The 19605-nt window shown below is 37.7% G+C and overlaps 8 protein-coding genes across 8 annotated transcripts; 5 read left to right on the top strand and 3 right to left on the bottom strand.

Moving 5' to 3' along the window:
* Positions 1 to 89: 89 nt before the first annotated feature.
* LOC145904019 (alkaline ceramidase 2-like) lies at positions 90 to 1648 on the bottom strand. Its single transcript, XM_082992231.1, has 7 exons — positions 1557 to 1648; positions 1206 to 1383; positions 1025 to 1145; positions 813 to 954; positions 619 to 756; positions 424 to 564; positions 90 to 307 (listed from the first exon to the last, which is right to left on the bottom strand). Exons 2-7 carry the CDS (start codon positions 1305 to 1307, stop codon positions 133 to 135), a joined length of 819 nt encoding a protein of 272 aa, XP_082848357.1. The 5' UTR covers positions 1308 to 1383; positions 1557 to 1648; the 3' UTR covers positions 90 to 132.
* A 566-nt stretch (positions 1649 to 2214) lies between these two features.
* Positions 2215 to 4323, top strand: LOC145903695 (gamma-tubulin complex component 4-like). Its single transcript, XM_082991823.1, has one exon. The coding sequence runs from the start codon at positions 2239 to 2241 to the stop codon at positions 4234 to 4236; it is 1998 nt and encodes a 665-aa protein (XP_082847949.1). The 5' UTR covers positions 2215 to 2238; the 3' UTR covers positions 4237 to 4323.
* On the top strand, positions 4252 to 10990 carry LOC145903694 (pre-mRNA-splicing factor SYF1-like). The gene is made up of 21 exons (XM_082991822.1): positions 4252 to 4384; positions 4445 to 4549; positions 4620 to 4787; positions 5094 to 5291; positions 5614 to 5727; positions 6008 to 6193; positions 6712 to 6862; positions 7101 to 7238; positions 7498 to 7631; positions 7697 to 7791; positions 8014 to 8182; positions 8443 to 8556; positions 8813 to 8975; positions 9051 to 9153; positions 9313 to 9388; positions 9454 to 9588; positions 9791 to 9907; positions 9979 to 10027; positions 10425 to 10545; positions 10721 to 10809; positions 10869 to 10990. Exons 1-21 carry the CDS (start codon positions 4358 to 4360, stop codon positions 10937 to 10939), a joined length of 2523 nt encoding a protein of 840 aa, XP_082847948.1. The 5' UTR covers positions 4252 to 4357; the 3' UTR covers positions 10940 to 10990.
* Positions 10991 to 11308: 318 nt separating this feature from the next.
* On the top strand, positions 11309 to 11864 carry LOC145903698 (small ribosomal subunit protein eS12-like). Its single transcript, XM_082991827.1, has one exon. It carries the CDS (start codon positions 11387 to 11389, stop codon positions 11810 to 11812), a length of 426 nt encoding a protein of 141 aa, XP_082847953.1. The 5' UTR covers positions 11309 to 11386; the 3' UTR covers positions 11813 to 11864.
* Positions 11865 to 11915: 51 nt separating this feature from the next.
* On the top strand, positions 11916 to 12656 carry LOC145903699 (prefoldin subunit 6-like). The gene is made up of 2 exons (XM_082991828.1): positions 11916 to 12220; positions 12281 to 12656. Exons 1-2 carry the CDS (start codon positions 12059 to 12061, stop codon positions 12497 to 12499), a joined length of 381 nt encoding a protein of 126 aa, XP_082847954.1. The 5' UTR covers positions 11916 to 12058; the 3' UTR covers positions 12500 to 12656.
* On the top strand, positions 12504 to 13882 carry LOC145903696 (CDAN1-interacting nuclease 1-like). Its single transcript, XM_082991825.1, has 6 exons — positions 12504 to 12674; positions 12747 to 12822; positions 12910 to 13044; positions 13106 to 13290; positions 13356 to 13528; positions 13585 to 13882. The coding sequence occupies exons 1-6, from the start codon at positions 12504 to 12506 to the stop codon at positions 13721 to 13723; spliced, it is 879 nt and encodes a 292-aa protein (XP_082847951.1). The 3' UTR covers positions 13724 to 13882.
* Positions 13807 to 14484, bottom strand: LOC145903697 (ATP synthase peripheral stalk subunit d, mitochondrial-like). The gene has a single exon (XM_082991826.1). The coding sequence runs from the start codon at positions 14479 to 14481 to the stop codon at positions 13921 to 13923; it is 561 nt and encodes a 186-aa protein (XP_082847952.1). The 5' UTR covers positions 14482 to 14484; the 3' UTR covers positions 13807 to 13920.
* A 1691-nt stretch (positions 14485 to 16175) lies between these two features.
* On the bottom strand, positions 16176 to 19580 carry LOC145902075 (uncharacterized). Its single transcript, XM_082989924.1, has 9 exons — positions 19384 to 19580; positions 18935 to 19082; positions 18619 to 18782; positions 17966 to 18406; positions 17524 to 17814; positions 17007 to 17203; positions 16756 to 16888; positions 16522 to 16689; positions 16176 to 16464 (listed from the first exon to the last, which is right to left on the bottom strand). Exons 1-9 carry the CDS (start codon positions 19514 to 19516, stop codon positions 16205 to 16207), a joined length of 1935 nt encoding a protein of 644 aa, XP_082846050.1. The 5' UTR covers positions 19517 to 19580; the 3' UTR covers positions 16176 to 16204.
* Positions 19581 to 19605: the final 25 nt, after the last annotated feature.

Below are 19605 nucleotides of genomic sequence, written 5' to 3'. Positions count from 1 at the left end.
TACGTTGATACCAATATAAAACAATACCCAAAACTACATGACACAGTATAACACTATCATCTTAAAATACTACAATAGAATCTGCATATAATAAACAAAATGTTTCTAATAACAAAATATGATAAGACAATTTTAAACCACATTGTTTAAAACCCTGCTGTCCTTAAAGTCGACATACCACAAACCAAACCAAGAACAGAATTTATGAAAGACAAGTGTTGGTTCTACAGGATGCTTTTCTTGGAAGGCAAAACAGAAAGAGAAGCAAACACATGCTTTGTATGAGCCGACAGCCACCAAAATGTGCCTAAAAAGTATTTTTTTTCTGTTTTTTTGGTTAAAACATTACACAAAGTAGCATGACATAATTTCATTTTTTATTACCACACATCATTTAGCCAAAACCATAAATTGGCCACTTACCAAAAGCCATGTAAGTAGGGAAATGCTATACTCAGCCAAACAGGACACATGAATCGATCCAGCACCCAACACAGTAGTGCAGCAACCCAAAGATATAAGCCAGAATAAGCAATACTTTGAAAATCTTTGTTGTGGCTATGCCTTCAAAATAATAACGTTAAAGACATGCGTACTTCTTGGTGGTTCATTACTTACATTTTGGTCTCAGATACAAGAACATATATGGCAGGTGCAACAAAACCGAACAAGAACAAATGGTTTATTTCCGGCTTAATAAAGGACAAAATAGTTGCCGTGCAAGCAACCAACAAAACTGTACACTGATAAAAATACCTATAAAAGTATATACTATCATAAAAAAGGGAAAATAGTAAAATGAGTTGTTTCACCTGTTCATCTTGAATACCTTTGGCAGATATATGTTTGGAAGCCAAAATGCTGACACTGAACAACAAATCCACAAAATTCCCATTTCATCAAGGAATTGTCCAAACAAGCTTAATGTTGCATGAAAGTAAACTGATCCAAAAGCTAAGCAAATGATATATGGTAGCTAGTAATGAACGAAAATTTCTTTTACGTGTACAATGCACTAACCAACCTGTTACTAAAAGCAATGCCCAAATGACGTTAACACCTCTGCAGTTATGCACATTGATTGCATAGTTTTTGTACAGAAACATAAGAAAGATGGGAAGAAGAAGCATTGGCACATTGCTTACCTGATCACAAAACACCTTATGATAAAACAATTTACTCTACGCCGTATTGTGCATACTCACTGTGTTCCATAGTTCAGCCACATATTCTGTGTAATAATAGTTAGGTTCGCACCAGTCAATTTTTGATGATAGTGGTTTAAATATTTCCCCAGTCAACTTCATACTGGTGCTGCTGAATCTACTTGGTGATAAATAGTTGTAAGTATCTTGTGTGTGCTGTTGGAACCAATATAGTGATCTGAAAAAAACACAGAAATAGCGTTAATAACTTTTTTAAGTTTTTATATCACATAAGCCTACATTAGCATTGTCAGGTAACGTACTAAACTCAAATGCACACGTGGTAACATAAAATTTCGGCATATTTACAACTACAATGACTTGTTTTTTGTTACATCTACAATTTCTTACCTTTAAGTTATACCATTTAATACAATATGTTAGCAGGTTCAATAGCCTTTCCCATTTTTCAAAGAAGTTCTAGTTACTAACATGAACCGATGAAACGCATGACTTGTGCCTGATTTGCTTCAATGCATTTCTCTGGGTGTAGTTGCTAGTAATAGTATGCATCACTGCACGTTGCTTTATGCACAAAAAATACAAATAGTAACAACGTCTAGTCGCAGAAATAAAAGAATAAAAATAATAAGATTTTAGAAAAAAAACTTTTGAATTAGTATGGGTTAAGGTCAGGTGAATTCAGTGGCATTACGTTAAATAATTTTTTGTTTCGCGTAACATAACGCAGTCACATGTAGTAATAAATATGCATAATTTTTTTTCCAGTGGCGCGGGATTGAACCGGTAAAACTTATTTGTGTTGAATTTGATGAAAGTTTGTAATTTACTGATTGAACAAAGCAGTTGACCTAAGAAGAAACTCAGGGATATGTGTAAAATATCTTGTGTGATACACCTTAACACAGAATTTGAAAAAAACACTTACCATATGTTTGAAAGTTTTGCAAAAATAAAGTAGGCTAATTTATTCAATAACTTAAATGTGAATGCGGACTTGATAAAACACGTCGATTTCAATTGATTGTTTTGTATTTCGTATAGATATTGTCAAATTATTTCCAGCAAAGCAATGTTACATGATTTAATTTATGCGTTGTGTGGAAATCCAGGGAACATATTCAAGGAAATGTCTTTGGGAAAAGTAGAAGTCATTCCTGGACTTCCACATATATCACCAAGTGAAGAAAGTGCTTTAAATCACCTACTTCATCTTGCAACACGATTTTTGTATTTCCAACGATTCACCAGTGCTCATGTAAGAACCGTTTATGCGCCAGGTACTGACAGCACATTATCTGCAAGTGAACTTAAGCCAGGTTGTTACATCAAAGCATTTTGTGTTGGTCTGCAAAATATTCTGTCAGACTACCGCCAGAAGCTTTTGAGCATCGAAAAGGAAATATTGAAGGATGAGCATCTCTCCCTGATGTATATTCAACATGAAACTGATGCCTATCATGTGTTATTTGATGCACTGTATGATGTGATTTTGACTATTAAGTCTCGAAGAAGCCATGGTTGCCAAATATTAGATGTGCTATATCGAGCTACTCGATCTGGAAATTCACATGTTCGAAATTGCATGTTGGCAATATTACAACACTGCCACATAGTGATGTATAAGCAGCTGTCTGCATGGCTATTGCATGGACTATTAATTGACAGACACAAGGAATTTTTCATTTCTGAACAGCAAGATAATGGAAAAAATGAAAGTGGCAATGTTCAAACTGAGAAAGGCAATAACAAAGATCAGTTTGAGGTTCGCCTTAACTACCTACCTTTTTACATACCCAACAGAGTGGCGAGTGTCATTTGCTTTGTTGGTTCATCATTGCATCTATTTGAATCTGATAACAAGGAGTTGGCTGATTCAAAAACAAGTTCCCAGCTGGTTGAAATGAAGTCTGAAGATATATTCCTAAAATTGGAAGGAGTATTGCAAGAAAAAGAAAAGGAATTTCTTGTTGATCTGCATTCACTGCAGCAGGCCAAAGAGTTTGTCATTGAGGACTTTGAGTTGTGTGTTGACAAGATTAGATCAGTGGTTGCCAAGGAACTGTGGCTACTGTGCGTGGAAAGAGCCCAGTTAATTTCACACTTGTACATGCTAAAGGATTTTTACCTGCTTGGCAGGGGTGAACTTTTTTTGGTGTTTATTGAGGAAGTTGGCCCACTCTTGAAAAATCCCCCTTCTCGTGTAACAGAGCATGATGTACAACATGCATTTATGAGATCTGCTGCCAAGGTACAGATGGAAGATGAGCTCCCTTTTCAGCTATTCCACCTCACAATAAGACCAGATACATCCAGTGATACTCCATTTGTGAATATAAACACAGTTGACGATGGTTGGGCTCGCCTTGGGATGTCCTTCAAGGTTAAATGGCCTCTCCACACAATTTTTAAACCCACACTGCTGGAAAAATACAATCAGCTATTTAAATTCTTGCTGCGCGTACGCCGCACACAATCGGCACTCCAAAAAATTTGGTTAGTTCAGATGAGAAACCAGCAAGAGGCAGATTGGCAGTGTGATGTCAACTCTCCCAGGCCCCAATCCACCACTAATAGATTGCAGTGGCAGTGCAGAAACCACATGCAGATATTCATTGACAACTTGCAATATTATCTGCAGGCTGATGTTCTTGAGTCACATTTCACACATATGCTGGATAAAATTCGTAACACCAGTGATGCTCAAAGAGACTTTGAATCTATCATAAAAGCCCATGACAATTTCCTCAATTCCCTATTAGCGCAGTGCTTCATTTTGTCCAACACAGTTTGCATTAGCCTTATTGAAATCCTTGATATATGTCAGCAATTTTGTGATGTTGTATTGACATCTTCACTGCTTATTTCGAAAACTGAGGTCAATCAACAAATAGCGAAACTGTGGGATATGTATTCCAAAAAATCTAGAGTGTTTTTCCAAGTGTTAAGTGGTGTATGCACGCATCAGTGTAATTCACATATTGCTCAATTAACATTACGCTTGGATTACAACCGATACTATTCTTCACTCATTAGAATGGGCAATGAAAAATCGAGTTTGTCTCTTTAGCTTTTGTTCTTGGTTGAGTCAAGTATTGTAAATTTCAATCAAAAATGTAGTTCCTTGTTTACAATATATCTATTTTTAGGCACTCTGGTAAAACAAACGTAGGTTTTGTCATCACACAAACATGCCTGTGGAACAGGAGCTCATTATAGTGAGTTTGGAATGTGTGATTATTTTATGTTAGTTTAACTTTTTTATTTCCTTTTGCCAGGAAGAAGATGATTTGCCATATGAAGAAGAAATTTTGAGGAACACTTACTCGGTAAAGTGTTGGTTGCGATATGTTGAACACAAAGAGAACTCGCCAGCCAGACAGGTATACTGAGCAGGCCAGAATGCACACAGGTCACCATCAATGCACACAAACATTTAAATCCCTGTTGTAGATCAACATGGTATTTGAAAGGGCACTGAAAGAACTTCCGGGCAGCTACAAACTGTGGTACAACTACCTTCGCTTGCGCCGAAATCAGGTTAAAGGGCAATGTGTCAACAATGCAGTTTTTGAGGATGTCAATAATGCACATGAGAGGGCACTTGTATTCATGCACAAGGTAAAATGCCAAGTAAAAATTTTCCTTTTTTTCTTAGATACCAGGAGTGATCATCAAAAAATATGATATATGATATATTACATATGTTTATCCTTGACTTTTTCTACTAGGGTGTTGGTTTATAATTGTTGTCTGTATGGTGCTGTAAGTCAATCACAATAAATGTTGCCCTAACTTAACCTGAATAAACACAATTTACCAACTTTATACTCTTTCTACCAAATTCCCGTTTTCAGTATTAAAATATCTTTCATTACAGTTATTCCTCATATATTTCAAACAACTTTGTCATTTTATTTGTTTTAGATGCCAAGGATATGGATTGATTACTGCAAGTTCCTTGTGGGTCAAAAGAAAATCACCAGAATACGGAGAACATTTGATCGAGCCCTACGAGCACTTCCCATCACACAGCATTACAGGATCTGGCCTCTGTACATCGACTTTGTGAAGCAGTACCCTGTCCATGAGACTGCTGTCCGTGTATTCAGGCGCATGTTAAAAGTATGAACTTTTGCTCTTTGATTGTCAATATTTCTGTGAGGTCATGCCATGAGAATACAAGCATTTTCGGCCCTTGGTCTAACCAACAAAGCAACTGTGGAAGTCACAGCGGCCAAAGTGGTCCATTTTGTTTTGCCACAGATTGTAAACCGGTCCAATAATAAGATGTAAGGCTGCCCTTGCAAGTTTTTTTTTAGCAGTTGTTAGTGAGTTTTAAACCCCAGTAAAATCACAACAACTTTCTTTCACACTCATATAAACAGAAAATTCACCTAAAACGTTGTTTTCTGATTTTGAACAAACTTTCTTTTCTTTGTCACAGTTGCTTCCAGAAAATGCGGAAGAATATATCGATTATCTCATCACCATTGACCGCCTCGATGAAGCCTGTTTGAAGCTGGCCGACATCGTCAATGACGAACATTTTATATCCAGGGTGGGTTCGTGCTTTTTTTAGTACAAGTAACTTTGTGACTACACGTCATACGAAAATGCACCATGTTATCAGAAAAGCCAATAGCTGTAAGAAAGGCGTGTAGTTTTGGAAGCAAACGTATTTGCATTGTCGGCGTATTTTTTTTCGCGTCAGTGTTGATTTGTGTTCTGCGTAAAGAAAAAAAAAATTATAAAATGAAATAAGTTTGAAAATAAAAACATACTCTTTACTCCACTATGATACAACCGACCAAGTGTGACTTTACCCTTATTATTTTCAGCGGGGAAAATCGAACCATGCATTGTGGCACCAGTTGTGCACTTTGATTTCGAAAAATCCTGACAAAGTCCATTCTTTGGACGTGGAGGCAATCATCCGTGGTGGTTTGAGGCGGTTTACCGATCAACTTGGTCAACTGTGGTGTTCGCTTGCCGACTATTTCACCAGGAGCGGATTATTTGAAAGGGTGCGTACACTTTGATGTTGAACGTCAGCTAATTTTTTTTTTCACGAAACAAAAGAAACCTTGCTTGGTGACCGTGGGCGTAATGTTTTCTGCTAAAGTAAAGACACACCAGTTTTTTTGTATATTAGGTTATGTTTAGAGCAGTGGTAAAACTTTTCGTGTGGTCACGGAATCCTCATAAAAAATCTCCAAGTGATATAAAATATACCTGAATCCCCTGTGACAATTGAGTTGTAAATTTCTTCAAAAAAAAAATAGCAAAAAGAAATCAAAATTAATTTAAACCAAAAATGGAGGAAATATGAAATAGTGTAAATTATATCCTAGATTTTAATAAGAAGGCTGAATTTGCTTATTCACGGATGCCTACAACCATCCTTGCGGTACCCGCTTGTCCATAGTTTGGTCCCTTGAGGCAACATTATCGCATGCTGAACCGTAGCTGAAAACTTTAACATTTGTCGCTCGAACGACATTTTAAAAGTTCATTGATTGTGATTATATGGATAATTGCACAGGCCCGAGATATTTATGAAGAAGCGATTGAAACGGTGACGACAGTGAGGGATTTCACCCAAGTATTCGATGCCTACGCCCAGTTCGAAGAGTCCGTGATCACGTCCAAGATGGAGCAGATGGCAGATGAAAACGTGGAGCACACGGACAAAGGTTGGAGTCAATTATTCGAAAAAGCACACCCATTTTCCTTGTTAGAAGCGACGTGGTCATTTATTGTCAAAAATGTTTTTTTTTAAATACTGTTTTTACAACAAATGTTTTTTAAATTGTGTTAGTTGTTTGAACACTTTACGATATTTTAGTTATATCCGATAAGTGAGAAACCTTTAACAAAATATTTCTCTCATTGCAAATCTAACATCAAGCCACAAAACAAACGTGTTTGCAGATGACACAGACATCGAACTGCGCCTTGCACGTTTCGAGGATTTGATGGACAGGAGGCCACTCTTACTGAATAGTGTTTTACTTCGCCAAAATCCACACAACGTGCACGAATGGTTGAAGCGTGTTGAACTCTACAAAGGTACAGTGGTTACCAGCAAAACGATAAACTTTTGCCATCAAACCGGGCTGAAAATTTTTCTGGCGTACGTATGATTGTTCCGTGCAACGTGAGAACTGGGGCGTTTCGCATTAATTTGTTATATAACCGCATCATTATCGAAAATTTACATTGTCAGGTACTTAGTTTGAGTGTATGAACTCAGTCTATGGACATTGCAACCGCTTGGCTTAAAGGCTGTGCCAATACGTAGTTTAAAGCTTACGTCCATTTTTTTCAGACCAACCGCGGGAGATTATCAACACTTACACTGAAGCCATCCAAACAGTAGACGTGACGAAGTGTGTCGGTAAAATGTACACTCTCTGGGTTTCATTCGCTAAGTTTTACGAAGAAAACGACCAGATTGATGACGTAAACGCTATTTTTGTTCATTGACTTAATCCCATCCCACATACAATGTTTTGTGTGTAAAACAGGCGCGAACCATTTTCGGAAAAGCGACCGCCGTTGAGTTTAAAGTCGTTGACGACTTGGCATCAGTTTGGTGCGAATGGACAGAGATGGAAATCAGGTGGATTTTTGGTGATGAAGCCAAATGTTTGGCTTTGCGAAATTTTAACAATGTTTGAACGCCCCAATATGACTACGTTAAAAAAATGCCTCAGAGCGTTTTCTCAAACTCTTAAAATAAAACTTCGGTTTATGAATTATTGGCAGCCAATCTGCATTGAGCGCACTAAATCTTAATTTTGTTATCAAAATGGAATATATAATATTGAAACAATAAACCCAGACATGAAAACTATGACGCCGCGTTAAATATCATGAAACGCGCCACCGCGCTCCCGACACGAAGAGCCGGCTATTTCGATCATTCCGAACCCGTTCAAAACCGCGTTTACCGATCCCTGAAGCTGTGGTCGATGTATGCGGATCTGGAAGAGAGCTTTGGAACATTTATGGCAAGTCTTCGTGTGTAGTTTTACAGAATTACCTTCAGAGGTTATAAAGTGCTAATCTTGCTGCCAGGCATAGTAATTAATAAGAAATGGTCTTCTGGCACTTAATTTACGAAAGTGTTTATCCTTATAACTCTTAGGAAGTCTCGCCGGATGGTGGACGAAACTTTGGTTACAATAAACACTTTCGTAACTTAAGTGCCAGAAGAACAAAATCTTACTAATTCCGATGTTATATTGTTGATGTTTATGATATTCCATAGACGTGTAAGGCGGTGTACGATAAGATTCTCGACTTACGTATCGCGACTCCTCAAATTGTGATCAACTACGGCATGTTCCTGGAGGAAAGCAACTACTTTGAGGACGCATTCAAAGTGGGTTTGCTTGAGAGGTTTTCGTAATTTGAAATCAATGTTACTTTACGTTATTCTGTCTGTTTTGCCATTTTTTAAAGTTATGCCACAGCAATTGTAATTTTTTTGAATTAATGCTGATGTAAATGGAACGATGCGTGTGAATCTAAAACTAAAATTAATACCATCAGCCGACGCGAGCTCACGAATATTCCCCTTTTCTAAACTTTTACACAATTTCTGTGCGCAGACAGATAACACTTGACTTTTACTGTAGGCGTATGAGCGAGGTGTTGCTATGTTCAAATGGCCTAACGTGTACGACATATGGAACACCTACCTTACCAAGTTCATAAAACGTTACGGCGGCAAGAAGCTCGAACGGGCAAGAGATCTTTTTGAACAGGCTCTTGAACATTGTCCACCCAAGTACGCAAAAAGTAAGCAACTCTTTCATTTTAAAATATCAGTTATTTCAAGTTTGCAGGAAACTCACAATTCGTGTATTTGTGCAGACCTTTACTTGTTATATGCGAAGCTGGAAGAAGATCATGGTTTATCTCGTCACGCGATGGCGGTATACGACCGTGCCACTAAAGCTGTATTGCCAGAACAAAAGTAAGTGGCCATACAACACAAACGCCTAAATTATGATCGCACTCAACGTTTAATGTCATATGTGAAAAACATAAAACAAACTGTTTTATTAAAAAGCCCAAACTAGTGACTCGCATTTTGATAAATGCTTTGCTGTACTCACCTTGTAAATACATGCAGACACGAGCTGTTCAACATCTACATCAAACGGGCTGCAGAGTTATATGGGGTTACACACACACGGCCAATATACGAGGTACGGCAATACGTTCTGTCACCCCTGTACAATACAACAAGTTATAACGTGATTTCGTTTAACAGAAAGCTGTGGAAATGTTGCCGGACGCTCACGCCCGCGATTTCTGCTTGCGTTTCGCCGACCTTGAAAAGAAGCTTGGAGAAATTGACCGCGCGAGGGCGATATATGCTCATTGCTCACAGATATGCGACCCCAGGGTAGGTTGTTATGTCAAATGGCTGGGAATAAAACTAAACAAATAGAGAAAGCCAAAGCAATCCAGTAAGAGCTGACATCTATCAAGAGTTAGTTACACACTTGAAAGATATTCTATTAACCGTGAAAGAAATTATATATGATATAATCCAAGTAAAGGTAAAACGACAAAGAGAATTTGATACATGGTTCTGTATTGTGCAGAGCACTGCCAACTTCTGGGAAGCGTGGAAAAAGTTTGAGATCTCCCATGGCAACGAGGATACCGTACGCGAGATGCTGAGAATTAAAAGGAGTGTACAGGCAACTTACAACACGAAGGTATCACTTGAAGAAGGAAAAATGATTTTACTTTTTGATTTAATAGTTAACCGGTACGTTGTGTTCGACAGGTCAACTATATGTCTGCGCAAATGTTGGCATCTGCAAGTGGCTTGACAGGTATTTACAGACTTGTCGTATGTGCAAACGTCCACGTAATATTTGGAATCGAATTTATCGGCATATTGGTTTGAGTTTTAACATAGAAAAACTAGAGTTGTCAATATTGAGGGCTACAGATAGGCGTGTACACTGTTTCGATCAGTAAGGTTTCATCAGTGCAGCTGTTGACTGTGGCACTGCGCTAGGTTTTACACTAGTAGGTACACAGATTTCCACTTAGTACCTTTCGGTCAACGTCGATCCGTTGGTTACCCAACTGGTTACCAGAGACGAACCACTGTGCAGTTGTCCCAAGTGTGCCACCAAAAAGCTTTTCGATATTTGATTATTCTGGATGTATTTTTGCATATTACCTGTCCAGAACAAATGCGATGTTTTGTTTTTTGCAATGAAGGCACTGCATCCGACTTGGCTCCTGGCAACGAAAACGATGGAATGAAGTTACTTGAACAGAAAGCAGCCGCCCGTGCTCAAATGGAGGACACTAAACCAAAACAGAACATAATGTTTGTTAGGTGGTTACAAGGCTTGTTTTATTCCACAATATATAAAATCTTTATTCCTTATAGCGAGCTACTGACAGGGCCACAGTTTCGACCCAATATGTCTCATCAGTGCAGTGGGATAAAAAAATATTAGTTCTATTTCTTATCTTAATTTATATTTCACAATGTGTTTGTGGCTTTGAAGGAGCGACAAGAAACCGGACGACATTACTGACGTTAGCCAAGTTCAAAACCCTGATGAAATCGCAATCGATGATGAAAGCGACGAAGAAGGTAAAAACAAATTGTGAAAACTCCACTCTACAAATAGTATATTTTTTTTTCATTTACAGTCGCTCCTGCAATTCAAGAAAAAGTTGTTCCGGATGAAGTCTTTGGTGGGATGAAACCCGAAGATGACTAAAAATTCGCTGCCAAAACTTGTTTTTTTGCAATAAAATATCACGCCTGCTGATTGTTTTTGTTTGTAACGGATTTAAGTTTGGAAAATGTTTGTAAATTAGCCTAGCTGTGTAAAACAACTACAAAAAATATCGAATCATTTTTGAAGCATTCGGCTAGGTGGGTATTTTCTTTCGGTGTCAAGAAAAACAATATTGCCAACATTCTTGACTACAATTTTAGTGCCTTATGTATTTATTGTTGCCCAAAAACTTGCTTAATTGAGGGGAAAGGCCGCACAGACAGAAATTTTCCAATAATTTAAAATATCCCCCTATCAAAAAAACATTGGGCCGGGTACCATGAACGTGCGTCGATTCGTTGAGTTTTGGAAGAGCCGTTCTTTCCAAATATCGCTCTCAAATCGGAACACATCGAGGACTTCGCTTGTCAAGATTAAAAAGAAATTATGTCTGACGTCGAAGGAGATGCTGTTCCAGCTCAAATCGAACCTTCTGGTCCAATGGACTTGAATACTGCATTGCAAGAAGTGCTCAAAACCGCGGTTATATACGATGGCCTTGCGCGTGGTCTCAATGAGGCAGCTCGTGCCTTGGATAAGCGCCAAGCACACATCTGCGTCCTTGCTAACAACTGTGACGAATCCAGCTACGTTAAGCTTATTGAGGCATTGTGCAACGAGCACCAAATCCCGCTTATAAAGGTGGACGATAACAAAAAGTTGGGCGAATGGGCTGGCCTCTGCAAGATCGACCAGGAGGGCAAGCCAAGGAAAGTTGTTGGCTGTAGTTGTGTGGTTGTGCGTGATTATGGCAAAGAAAGTCAAGCTCACGATGTGCTTGCTGAGCACATGAAAAAGCAGACTACTTTCTAAGTTCGTTTGGTTAAAATCTCGGATTTTACCCGAAATAAACGAAACCGCGATATACGTGTCATTAATTTTTGAGATCAGCGAGACCGGGACCAACATTGTTGTATTGCGATTCTCACATTTTCAGCTGAACGATTATATAGATTCAATTAAAAAGCTTTACACAAGGCAGTTTGGATTGGGCAACATGTTGATCAATAATGTTGCTTTATTCGTAGGTTGGGTTGGTGTAGGTAATGAGCAATAAACATGGGCACAGTTGACAAGCAAATGCAACAGGAGTTTCAAAAGTCACTTGAAGCTTTGCAGAAGAACCAAAAAGAAATCCAAAAGTGTGTAGAGGCCCGGGAGAAGTTGGAAACACAGTTGAATGAAAACAAAGTTGTGAAGGAGGAACTTGATTTTCTTGAGGTACCTCTTTGCACTGCAAGTATGTAGGCTACAAAAATGTGGTAATATTTTTTTTTGCAGCCCACTTCAAATGTTTTCAAGCTTACTGGGCCAGTTCTTGTAAAGCAAGACTTGGAAGAAGCAAGGGACACGGTTGCCAAGCGCATTGAGTATATAAACAACGAAGTAAAGCGACAAGAGAGCACCATTACAGACATTGAAAAACAACAAGAAACATACCGTGAAAGCCTCACCAAATTACAAAGCAAACTTACCCCTCCGCAAGCAGCAAATGCATAAAACAATGAAACTTATTGACTATAAATTGATTGAAAATTTCATACTTTCTCAATCTTCTGGATATCGAAAAGTTGTACAAAATGTACAGGAAAAATTCAAAAACATTGCATCAGAAAATGCACTGCTTAGCATATGTCTGTCACATTATCAACGTCATACAAAGCAAACCTATGCTGTAAGTTTTTGTTGTTGGATGTGTTTGTAAAAAAATTTAAAAGAGTTATTGCAAATTTTTTTGTGCTCATAGAATAGTAGCAGTGAAGAAATGGTGGAACAGTATTATGAGTTTTACAATCAGAAAGTGACAGTGGACAAGCAAAATGGTATTTTACATGTCTTTCAATCATTTGTTAATTATAGTGCTACCTTTAGGCAACACTGGGAGTTAAAATTCAAAGTAAAATTTGCAGAGTGTAAATGGAAATCAGTGATGATTGAAATGTCAGAGCAATTTGACGTGCCTCCAGCCTTGCTTGCCCGATTGCTTTTGAAAAAGCATGTCAGCTTACAATCTAATAATGCTTCACATGTCCACAACAAAGAAGGTCAGAGTAGTTTTACTAGATAATTAATATGAAATCACCATTTCATATACCCCTTGTACAGAAGTATCAAAGTTAATGAAAAATCCCCAACTCATTGATGATAAGAGACTATCATTTGAAGTGTCGCAATGTATATTATTTGATGTTGGATATGGCCCTGTAACAGATTCCATTCGCTATTTAGTAGGATTGGAGTATGAAGATACTCTTGTTAACTTTGTTGAGCATTTGGGGATCCCATTTCAGGTGAACTGAAAAAAAGTATTAATTCTTGTGATGTGTGGCAAGTCAAATGTTTAATTTACAATTAGGATGAAACTGAGCTGCGTAAATTAGGATATGACAAAACTCCAGATATTAAACTTGAGATTCCTATCGCTGTTGATGGCCATGCTGTTTGCTGGATTGAAAGTAAAGCATCATTCGGCACGCCTGAAACTCACAAGCAATACCTTCATGATCAATACTACAGTTACCTAAACAGGCAAGTTTGCATTGCATTATACAAAACCAAATTATATACATGAACTGTGTATACAGGTTTGGACCAGGGCTGGTGATTTACTGGTTTGGTTATGTGGAAGATTTGGCATTTGACTTAATCCGGAATGGAATTTTACTAATGGATCATTTTCCTGAAGATTCAAATATTGTTAAACTTGCTTGCTTAAAACAGTAAAAGTGTGTGTGTTAAAGAAGCTGCTACCCCTACATTTCTGCGTTTGTAAATACATTTATACTAATTAATGGAAGACTGGTGACTTTTAACACAACAGCAATTGTACAGCATTATTTTATTAGCTGAGTGAGAACTTTCAAACTATTACCAGAATAACTGTGAACTCCAAAATCGGAACTTCCATAAGATTTTGTTACTTATTTATTCTTGTTTTGAAGAAAGTCATTGATAGAAGCTCGATGAGGCCAACAAGGAAATTTCTTGTAATCCGGACGAAGCCTTGGGAAATGCTCAAATATGTCATCTTTTGTCATTTGTTCAAATGGTGGAAGTGCATTGAGACGTTCAAGATTATCAATAACCTCAGCCAAGTTTTCATCACTTTCTTTGATGAAATTCTTCACACTTTCTTCATCTTCAACAGCTTTCCTGCTTAATTCCGCACTTTTGGTGTCAACAGGCCTGGGAATTTTAAGGGCTTTATGCTTCTGCTCAAATTCCTTCACCATTGCCTTGTTAGCCACTGCTTTATGGTAGTAAGACCAATCTACTGTAAGCTTTGCCTCATTTGCTTTGATGTAGTTGTTAAAGATTGAATCACTTTTGCTTTTGAAGGTGTTTACTTTGGACCTCATTTCAGGACCAACTCTTTCAATAATCTTTGACCATTCAATTGGTTTGATCAGTGCCTGTCGGGAAGCCATGGTTTTTACAGCCAATGTATTTACAAAAACAACAAAAATCTGCCAAAAACACATATTTTCAATTTGTTCAATGCTAATTTGGATTTGTACACACAAAACTACAATCCACAATGAGTTGAAAAAAAATTTAACCCATATTTCATTAGAGATTCACGAGATAATTAATTGAGTGCACACTGTTTCTAATAAATGCTTTCTTCATGACAATGTTCAGCGAATAAACTGCTAAAAATTTAAATTGATTTGTGTGGTATTGCATCACACAGCCAAAGTTTTTATAATACAAATTAAATGCATGATCATGGCCCGAATACAACATGCACCATAGTAGCCAATTTTTTTGTCATTTGCTTGAAACATCTTCGAAAAATTAGTCATTGGCATGAAATAAAAGATCAAGCCACGAAGCCAGTGCGTCAATTATCTTTTATGATATAAACTAAAAAAAAATATTTTCACCACTGTGACGTCACATGTACAATAACTTTGTAATTAAACGGCGAAAGCTATTGGTGAAGTTTTAAAAACTTTATTTTTTGATTAAAATACCTTTTGGTAAATTTCTTTCCTAAAATAAAATCGATTCTTGAACACGCAAATAATGAACGAAATGGAGTTCACCTTAACAATAAAATAAACTGTCACCAAACATATGACAGGTCTAGATAAACAGAACTAATACTTCTGAGTAAAAGACACAAATAAAATCACTTTTTAGATTTCGTGCACAAAATCAACATTTTTCTCTGACCTCCACAAATAATTACTTCATCCGATGATCGGAAACGTATTAGCAGGTTTGTCTGTGCGTACCATTATCATACAAATACAAAATATTGTAGAATAAGTGAAACTTTTTTGCCAAACCCATTTGAAATTTTGATTTGTAAGTTTACGAACGTTTCTCATTTTGTGAATGCATGACGGACTTAATTTTATGTGCTTATAACAGAGATATAAACCATTAATCATTAAATTCGACTTTGACTCTAAAGACCGATTTGGGGCAATCTGATTTTTTAGGTCCTGCAAATTAAATGCATTGCGGTCCCATTCGCTCCGGGACTATGTGATTTCTGTTCACCTCTAAAGTATTCACATGACAGAGGAAAACAGAACGAAACGAATTCGGTGTAAAGCTCCATTTAAGGCATACAAAACAAACAGGTATAAGCGGTGTAACTAATCAGTAAAGCATCACGCTACGTGGGACTTCAGAACTTTCTCGTTTAACGCTTCTTCTTTCTTTGCAGGCCGCGTTTCCTAACACTTAATAAAACTAAATGCCCAACCGGTTTTTAACATCACGAAAAAAATATCACGCTTATACCAAACTGTTTTGCACCCGATGTCTTGCAAAAAAAGATAAGTTACTGTTCGAAGGAAATATGCACTGAACTGCACACTATTCCATTTAGCTAATATTGGCCATCTTCAACCAGAAACATACACTGATAAATATACCCAACAGGGATGAAACCCAGGCGGTTTCTTTGCAAAAGGCAACTAAGCAGCCTTTAGCTGTTTTCGCATGCGTATACGTAGGCTAACTATGATTGCGATATCTAGACATGGACCCCACTTGCACCACACAGAAAACATTACAAGGCCAGAAAGGAAAATTAGTAAAATAATGTTTGAGAATCTTCATTAAATAGCTGCATGTTATCTTCATCGTTTACAAATGTACCCCAGAACACAAGACAATTCAGTTGACCCTCACAAAATGTATAAAAAGTTGTTTTTATTTGTTGACAGTATATAAAAATAGAAAACATCACTCTTGTTCCAATGTTATCGGCAAAAAAGTTTTGTGATCCCGATACGGCGTCACGGGGGATTCTCCCGTTCCAAAATCGTTTGCTGTTGCTGTTCCAGCACTGCCGGTAATAGTAGTTGAGCAAGTGGCATTACTGCCAATGCAATACGAACACGGCGGAGATTCAGACAGCTCGCAGTCATCTTTCAATGAAACGCCATCACTACCTTTCTCCAACGTGTAGTCAGTTCGAACAGGGAACGTAGGCAACAGGCTTTCTATTAATATATGGAAAATAATTTTAAAATGTGAAAATTTAAATTTTTGGTCTTCACCATTGCTAGAGTGCGATGTCTTGTTTGTGTCGCTTGCTTTGTAGGTGGGGTTGAATAGCGCGGTGTTGGAATGTGGCGTTTGTATGCAGTAGAAGTTTTTGTTTTTATTATTTTCAGCTGCACCTTCATCGATCTCATCAACTTTTTCGACTTTGCTTTCCACTGTTTCTATAGGTCGACAGAGATTAAAATATACATACAATGGTTATGTCAATCTTAAATAAATTAACGTACTGTATGTATTAGGTTTTCTGTTTTCATTTTCCTTTTCCAATTTTGCTGCCCCCACCCACAATGGTATCGCATCTTCCTCTTCCAATTCCAGCGTCGGCTTTAAGTTATGATTGTCGTTGTCAAGAACGCCTTCCTGTCCAAAACACAAACGAATACTGTATAGTCGGAAAAATATCAATAATGTTCACATCGTTTAGGGAATTGACCCTACTTCTTGATTGTCCTAAATTCATATGTGTAATTTTTATTACCAAAGTTTCTGGGATTCGTTTTGATTCTGAGATGAGAGCATTCAGTGCTTGAGTCCACTTTAGTGTCACCACGGTGGATAGAATGAGAAAAACTAATCCTCCTACAACACTTATGGATATTATGAGGATTGTTGTAGCTTTTTCTTCTGTTGGACGATGCAAAGTATCCGGCGCCGGCGTGTTTGCACCATAAGTAGCTGTGAATTAAACAAATTAATTTCGAATTTGCGGGTGAAATATATTTATTTATGATAGTCTTTATGTCTAATGTCCCAAAAAATAATTAGAATTCTACATCAGTGACCTATCCCAACTAAGTTAACCATATATCCTTTCCAATGTCGATTATATTTTAATAGAAGACTTGTGCTACGGCCAATCGCCCTCTTTTAGGCTTACTGCTTATTTGCCGACCATGTGAATTTTATAGATAATTACAAAAAAATGATGTACTGCATACATTATCCATGGCATTGACTCTAGTAGTTAAAACGTATCTCAAAAAGTATGTGGTTACCGTTGTGGGGCATGCACTTCACGCCCAACTCGTTATCAAGACTGATGGTCAACCAGAGCACCAAACATGTGTAGGTGCTTTTGTCCGATTCAAGTGAGTATAGATTGTAGATGCTCTGCGGATATTCGGAATAACTTCTGCTGGAGCAGTTTACCGACACATTAGGTTGTGCATGGTGGAAAACGTGATCTTCTTTGTAAAAATAACCGGGCATATCGTATACCTCCCTTTGGAATAAATAATGATCAACGCTGTATGGTGCAGTGTCGTTTTTTCTTGCCATCACTTGCACTAAAAATATGTTGCAATTGATTTGGTTGGTCGTTTTATCAAGTTCTTGTATCCTATCTGATTTAGGAGTTTAGCCACAAATGAGCGAAATGCAGCCGATTTAACGTAGTGAAATACTTTTGTTGACAATACAGCGATATACCAGTTTTACCTTTGGGAATTTCAAACACACAAACGTGTTCATAACGCTTGGCATCTTCTTCTCTGAGATACTTCTCCCATGGTCGCATGTCTCTTGCTACGGGTACTTGTGCAGTTGAATCTACTACACGGGCAGTTGTAAACACCACAATTTCAGTTGACACTTCTGGGGTTGTGTCAGGGATTGCAATGCTGGAGTCCTTTCCAAAGTAGTTGGAATAAATGTATGGTTGACCATAGTCTGAATAGCTGGGATCACTATATGGTATCTGATACTCAGGATTTGTTGGTGGCAAATTTTCTGTAGGGGGCAATCCAGTTATTGGAACCATATTCGGAAGTTCCCCTGTTTCGTAAATGGTTCCACTTCTCCCCGGTTCGAACTGTTGTGTCTTCTCCGTTTCCTCGCGTTGTGTTGTTTCTGCTTTTTTAGTCGTGGTCGTTTCTAGACCTAAATATTACGTAGTTGTTGCATTGTTTGGCCGTTGGAAATAAATCGAAACGTAAATTAAGACAAAGAGTCTGTTTAAAATGCTATTTCGACACATTTGTTTCTTATCAGACTCATACGCTGCCGTAGATGTGTTTGATATACCGTTACTTACTTTAAGAAGCTATGTTGTTTAGCAAAAAAAATCAGTTTGTATGTTAAAAAATATTTACCTCTATCAATGTTCAAATTAAGGCTTTCGACGAGTCTGGTTCGGAACAACGTGAAACTAACGTAAGATTTTCCGACAACTTGAGAACGAATATCAACACCCGACAATATGCAGTGACCTTTCATCATTGGAACTCCACAGCATCCCGGTATGGTCGCCGCAAATCTATTCAGAACGTAATAGAGTGTTGTTGATTTGCGGTGAGCAATGTCCCACATAAAAAGTTAAATTTAGTTGTAGGCAGTTAGTTTTATATATATTGCACATCTTATCATAACCTATATTCTACATAGGGCTATCTTTAATTGTATTCTTACTTGCTTTCCTTCTCATAATACAACGTGACGTAAGTATGGCTGGCTTCAAATATTGGAGGAAAGACCCATATGATAAGATCACCAAGTGCAAAAAACTTAATTTTGCCTTTTTTCATGTCCTGATGAAGGCGTTCCGTAAAAACAGACCCTGCAATAGAGAAAGTATTCACGCTGAATGTGTGAACTCAGTCACCTTTAAACGCACATAAAACAACATAAATGCCACCATTAACTTTCGAACCAAAAGTATTGAAGCACCTCGTAAAACATATGGGTACGTTCAAGAGCAACGAAATGGTCAAATGGAAATAACTAATCATAAATTCACATGGGTTGCTAAATCCACCTTACCAGCAACACTACTAGAAGCGTTGACGCAAAGTTGTTTTAGTAACATTTAAAATTCATTTTGACCACTTATACATTTACATGAAACTTTTCAAACCCACCTTTGCTCGTTTCATTGGAAAGATTACATTCATTACAATCTACGCTTGTGTACGTGAGCTCTGGGCATTGAAGATTGACGTTTATACCGAGGCCTAAAGGAAGCGTCACTGCCAGAACAACTAGCAAGTTCATATCCACATAAATTGTTTACAGCTACGCCTTCTCCATTACTTGCCTGATTCTGAAGCCAGCAACTGCAGTACAGAAATATTTATTAGATG

The sequence above is a fragment of the Ascidia mentula genome, chromosome 5, assembly GCF_947561715.1.
Source record: "Ascidia mentula chromosome 5, kaAscMent1.1, whole genome shotgun sequence".
In the NCBI taxonomy this organism is placed as follows: Eukaryota; Metazoa; Chordata; class Ascidiacea; order Phlebobranchia; family Ascidiidae; genus Ascidia; species Ascidia mentula.
This window is presented reverse-complemented; position numbering and strand designations above follow the sequence as displayed.

Excerpts from the sequence above, each read along its gene's own strand:
- LOC145903694 (XM_082991822.1), top strand. The coding sequence starts at position 4,358 with ATGCCTGTGGAACAGGAGCTCATTATA. Across the intron at positions 7,632-7,696 it reads AAAACGACCAGATTGATGAC|GCGCGAACCATTTTCGGAAA; the intron begins GTAAACGCTATT and ends TGTGTAAAACAG. Across the intron at positions 10,546-10,720 it reads CAGAACATAATGTTTGTTAG|GAGCGACAAGAAACCGGACG; the intron begins GTGGTTACAAGG and ends GTGGCTTTGAAG.
- LOC145903695 (XM_082991823.1), top strand. The coding sequence starts at position 2,239 with ATGTTACATGATTTAATTTATGCGTTGTGTGGAAATCCAGGGAACATA.
- LOC145903698 (XM_082991827.1), top strand. The coding sequence starts at position 11,387 with ATGTCTGACGTCGAAGGAGATGCTGTTCCAGCTCAAATCGAACCTTCT.
- LOC145903699 (XM_082991828.1), top strand. The coding sequence starts at position 12,059 with ATGGGCACAGTTGACAAGCAAATGCAACAGGAGTTTCAAAAGTCACTT. Across the intron at positions 12,221-12,280 it reads AGGAACTTGATTTTCTTGAG|CCCACTTCAAATGTTTTCAA; the intron begins GTACCTCTTTGC and ends TTTTTTTTGCAG.
- LOC145903697 (XM_082991826.1), bottom strand. The coding sequence starts at position 14,481 with ATGTGTTTTTGGCAGATTTTTGTTGTTTTTGTAAATACATTGGCTGTA.
- LOC145902075 (XM_082989924.1), bottom strand. The coding sequence starts at position 19,516 with ATGAACTTGCTAGTTGTTCTGGCAGTGACGCTTCCTTTAGGCCTCGGT. Across the intron at positions 16,889-17,006 it reads AACGAATCCCAGAAACTTTG|GAAGGCGTTCTTGACAACGA; the intron begins GTAATAAAAATT and ends TGTTTTGGACAG. Across the intron at positions 16,465-16,521 it reads GACATCGCACTCTAGCAATG|AAAGCCTGTTGCCTACGTTC; the intron begins GTGAAGACCAAA and ends ATATATTAATAG.
- LOC145904019 (XM_082992231.1), bottom strand. The coding sequence starts at position 1,307 with ATGAAGTTGACTGGGGAAATATTTAAACCACTATCATCAAAAATTGAC. Across the intron at positions 955-1,024 it reads GGCATTGCTTTTAGTAACAG|CTTTTGGATCAGTTTACTTT; the intron begins GTTGGTTAGTGC and ends TCATTTGCTTAG. Across the intron at positions 308-423 it reads CCCTACTTACATGGCTTTTG|GCACATTTTGGTGGCTGTCG; the intron begins GTAAGTGGCCAA and ends AATACTTTTTAG.
- LOC145903696 (XM_082991825.1), top strand. The coding sequence starts at position 12,504 with ATGAAACTTATTGACTATAAATTGATTGAAAATTTCATACTTTCTCAA. Across the intron at positions 12,675-12,746 it reads ATACAAAGCAAACCTATGCT|AATAGTAGCAGTGAAGAAAT; the intron begins GTAAGTTTTTGT and ends TTGTGCTCATAG. Across the intron at positions 12,823-12,909 it reads GACAGTGGACAAGCAAAATG|AGTGTAAATGGAAATCAGTG; the intron begins GTATTTTACATG and ends TAAAATTTGCAG.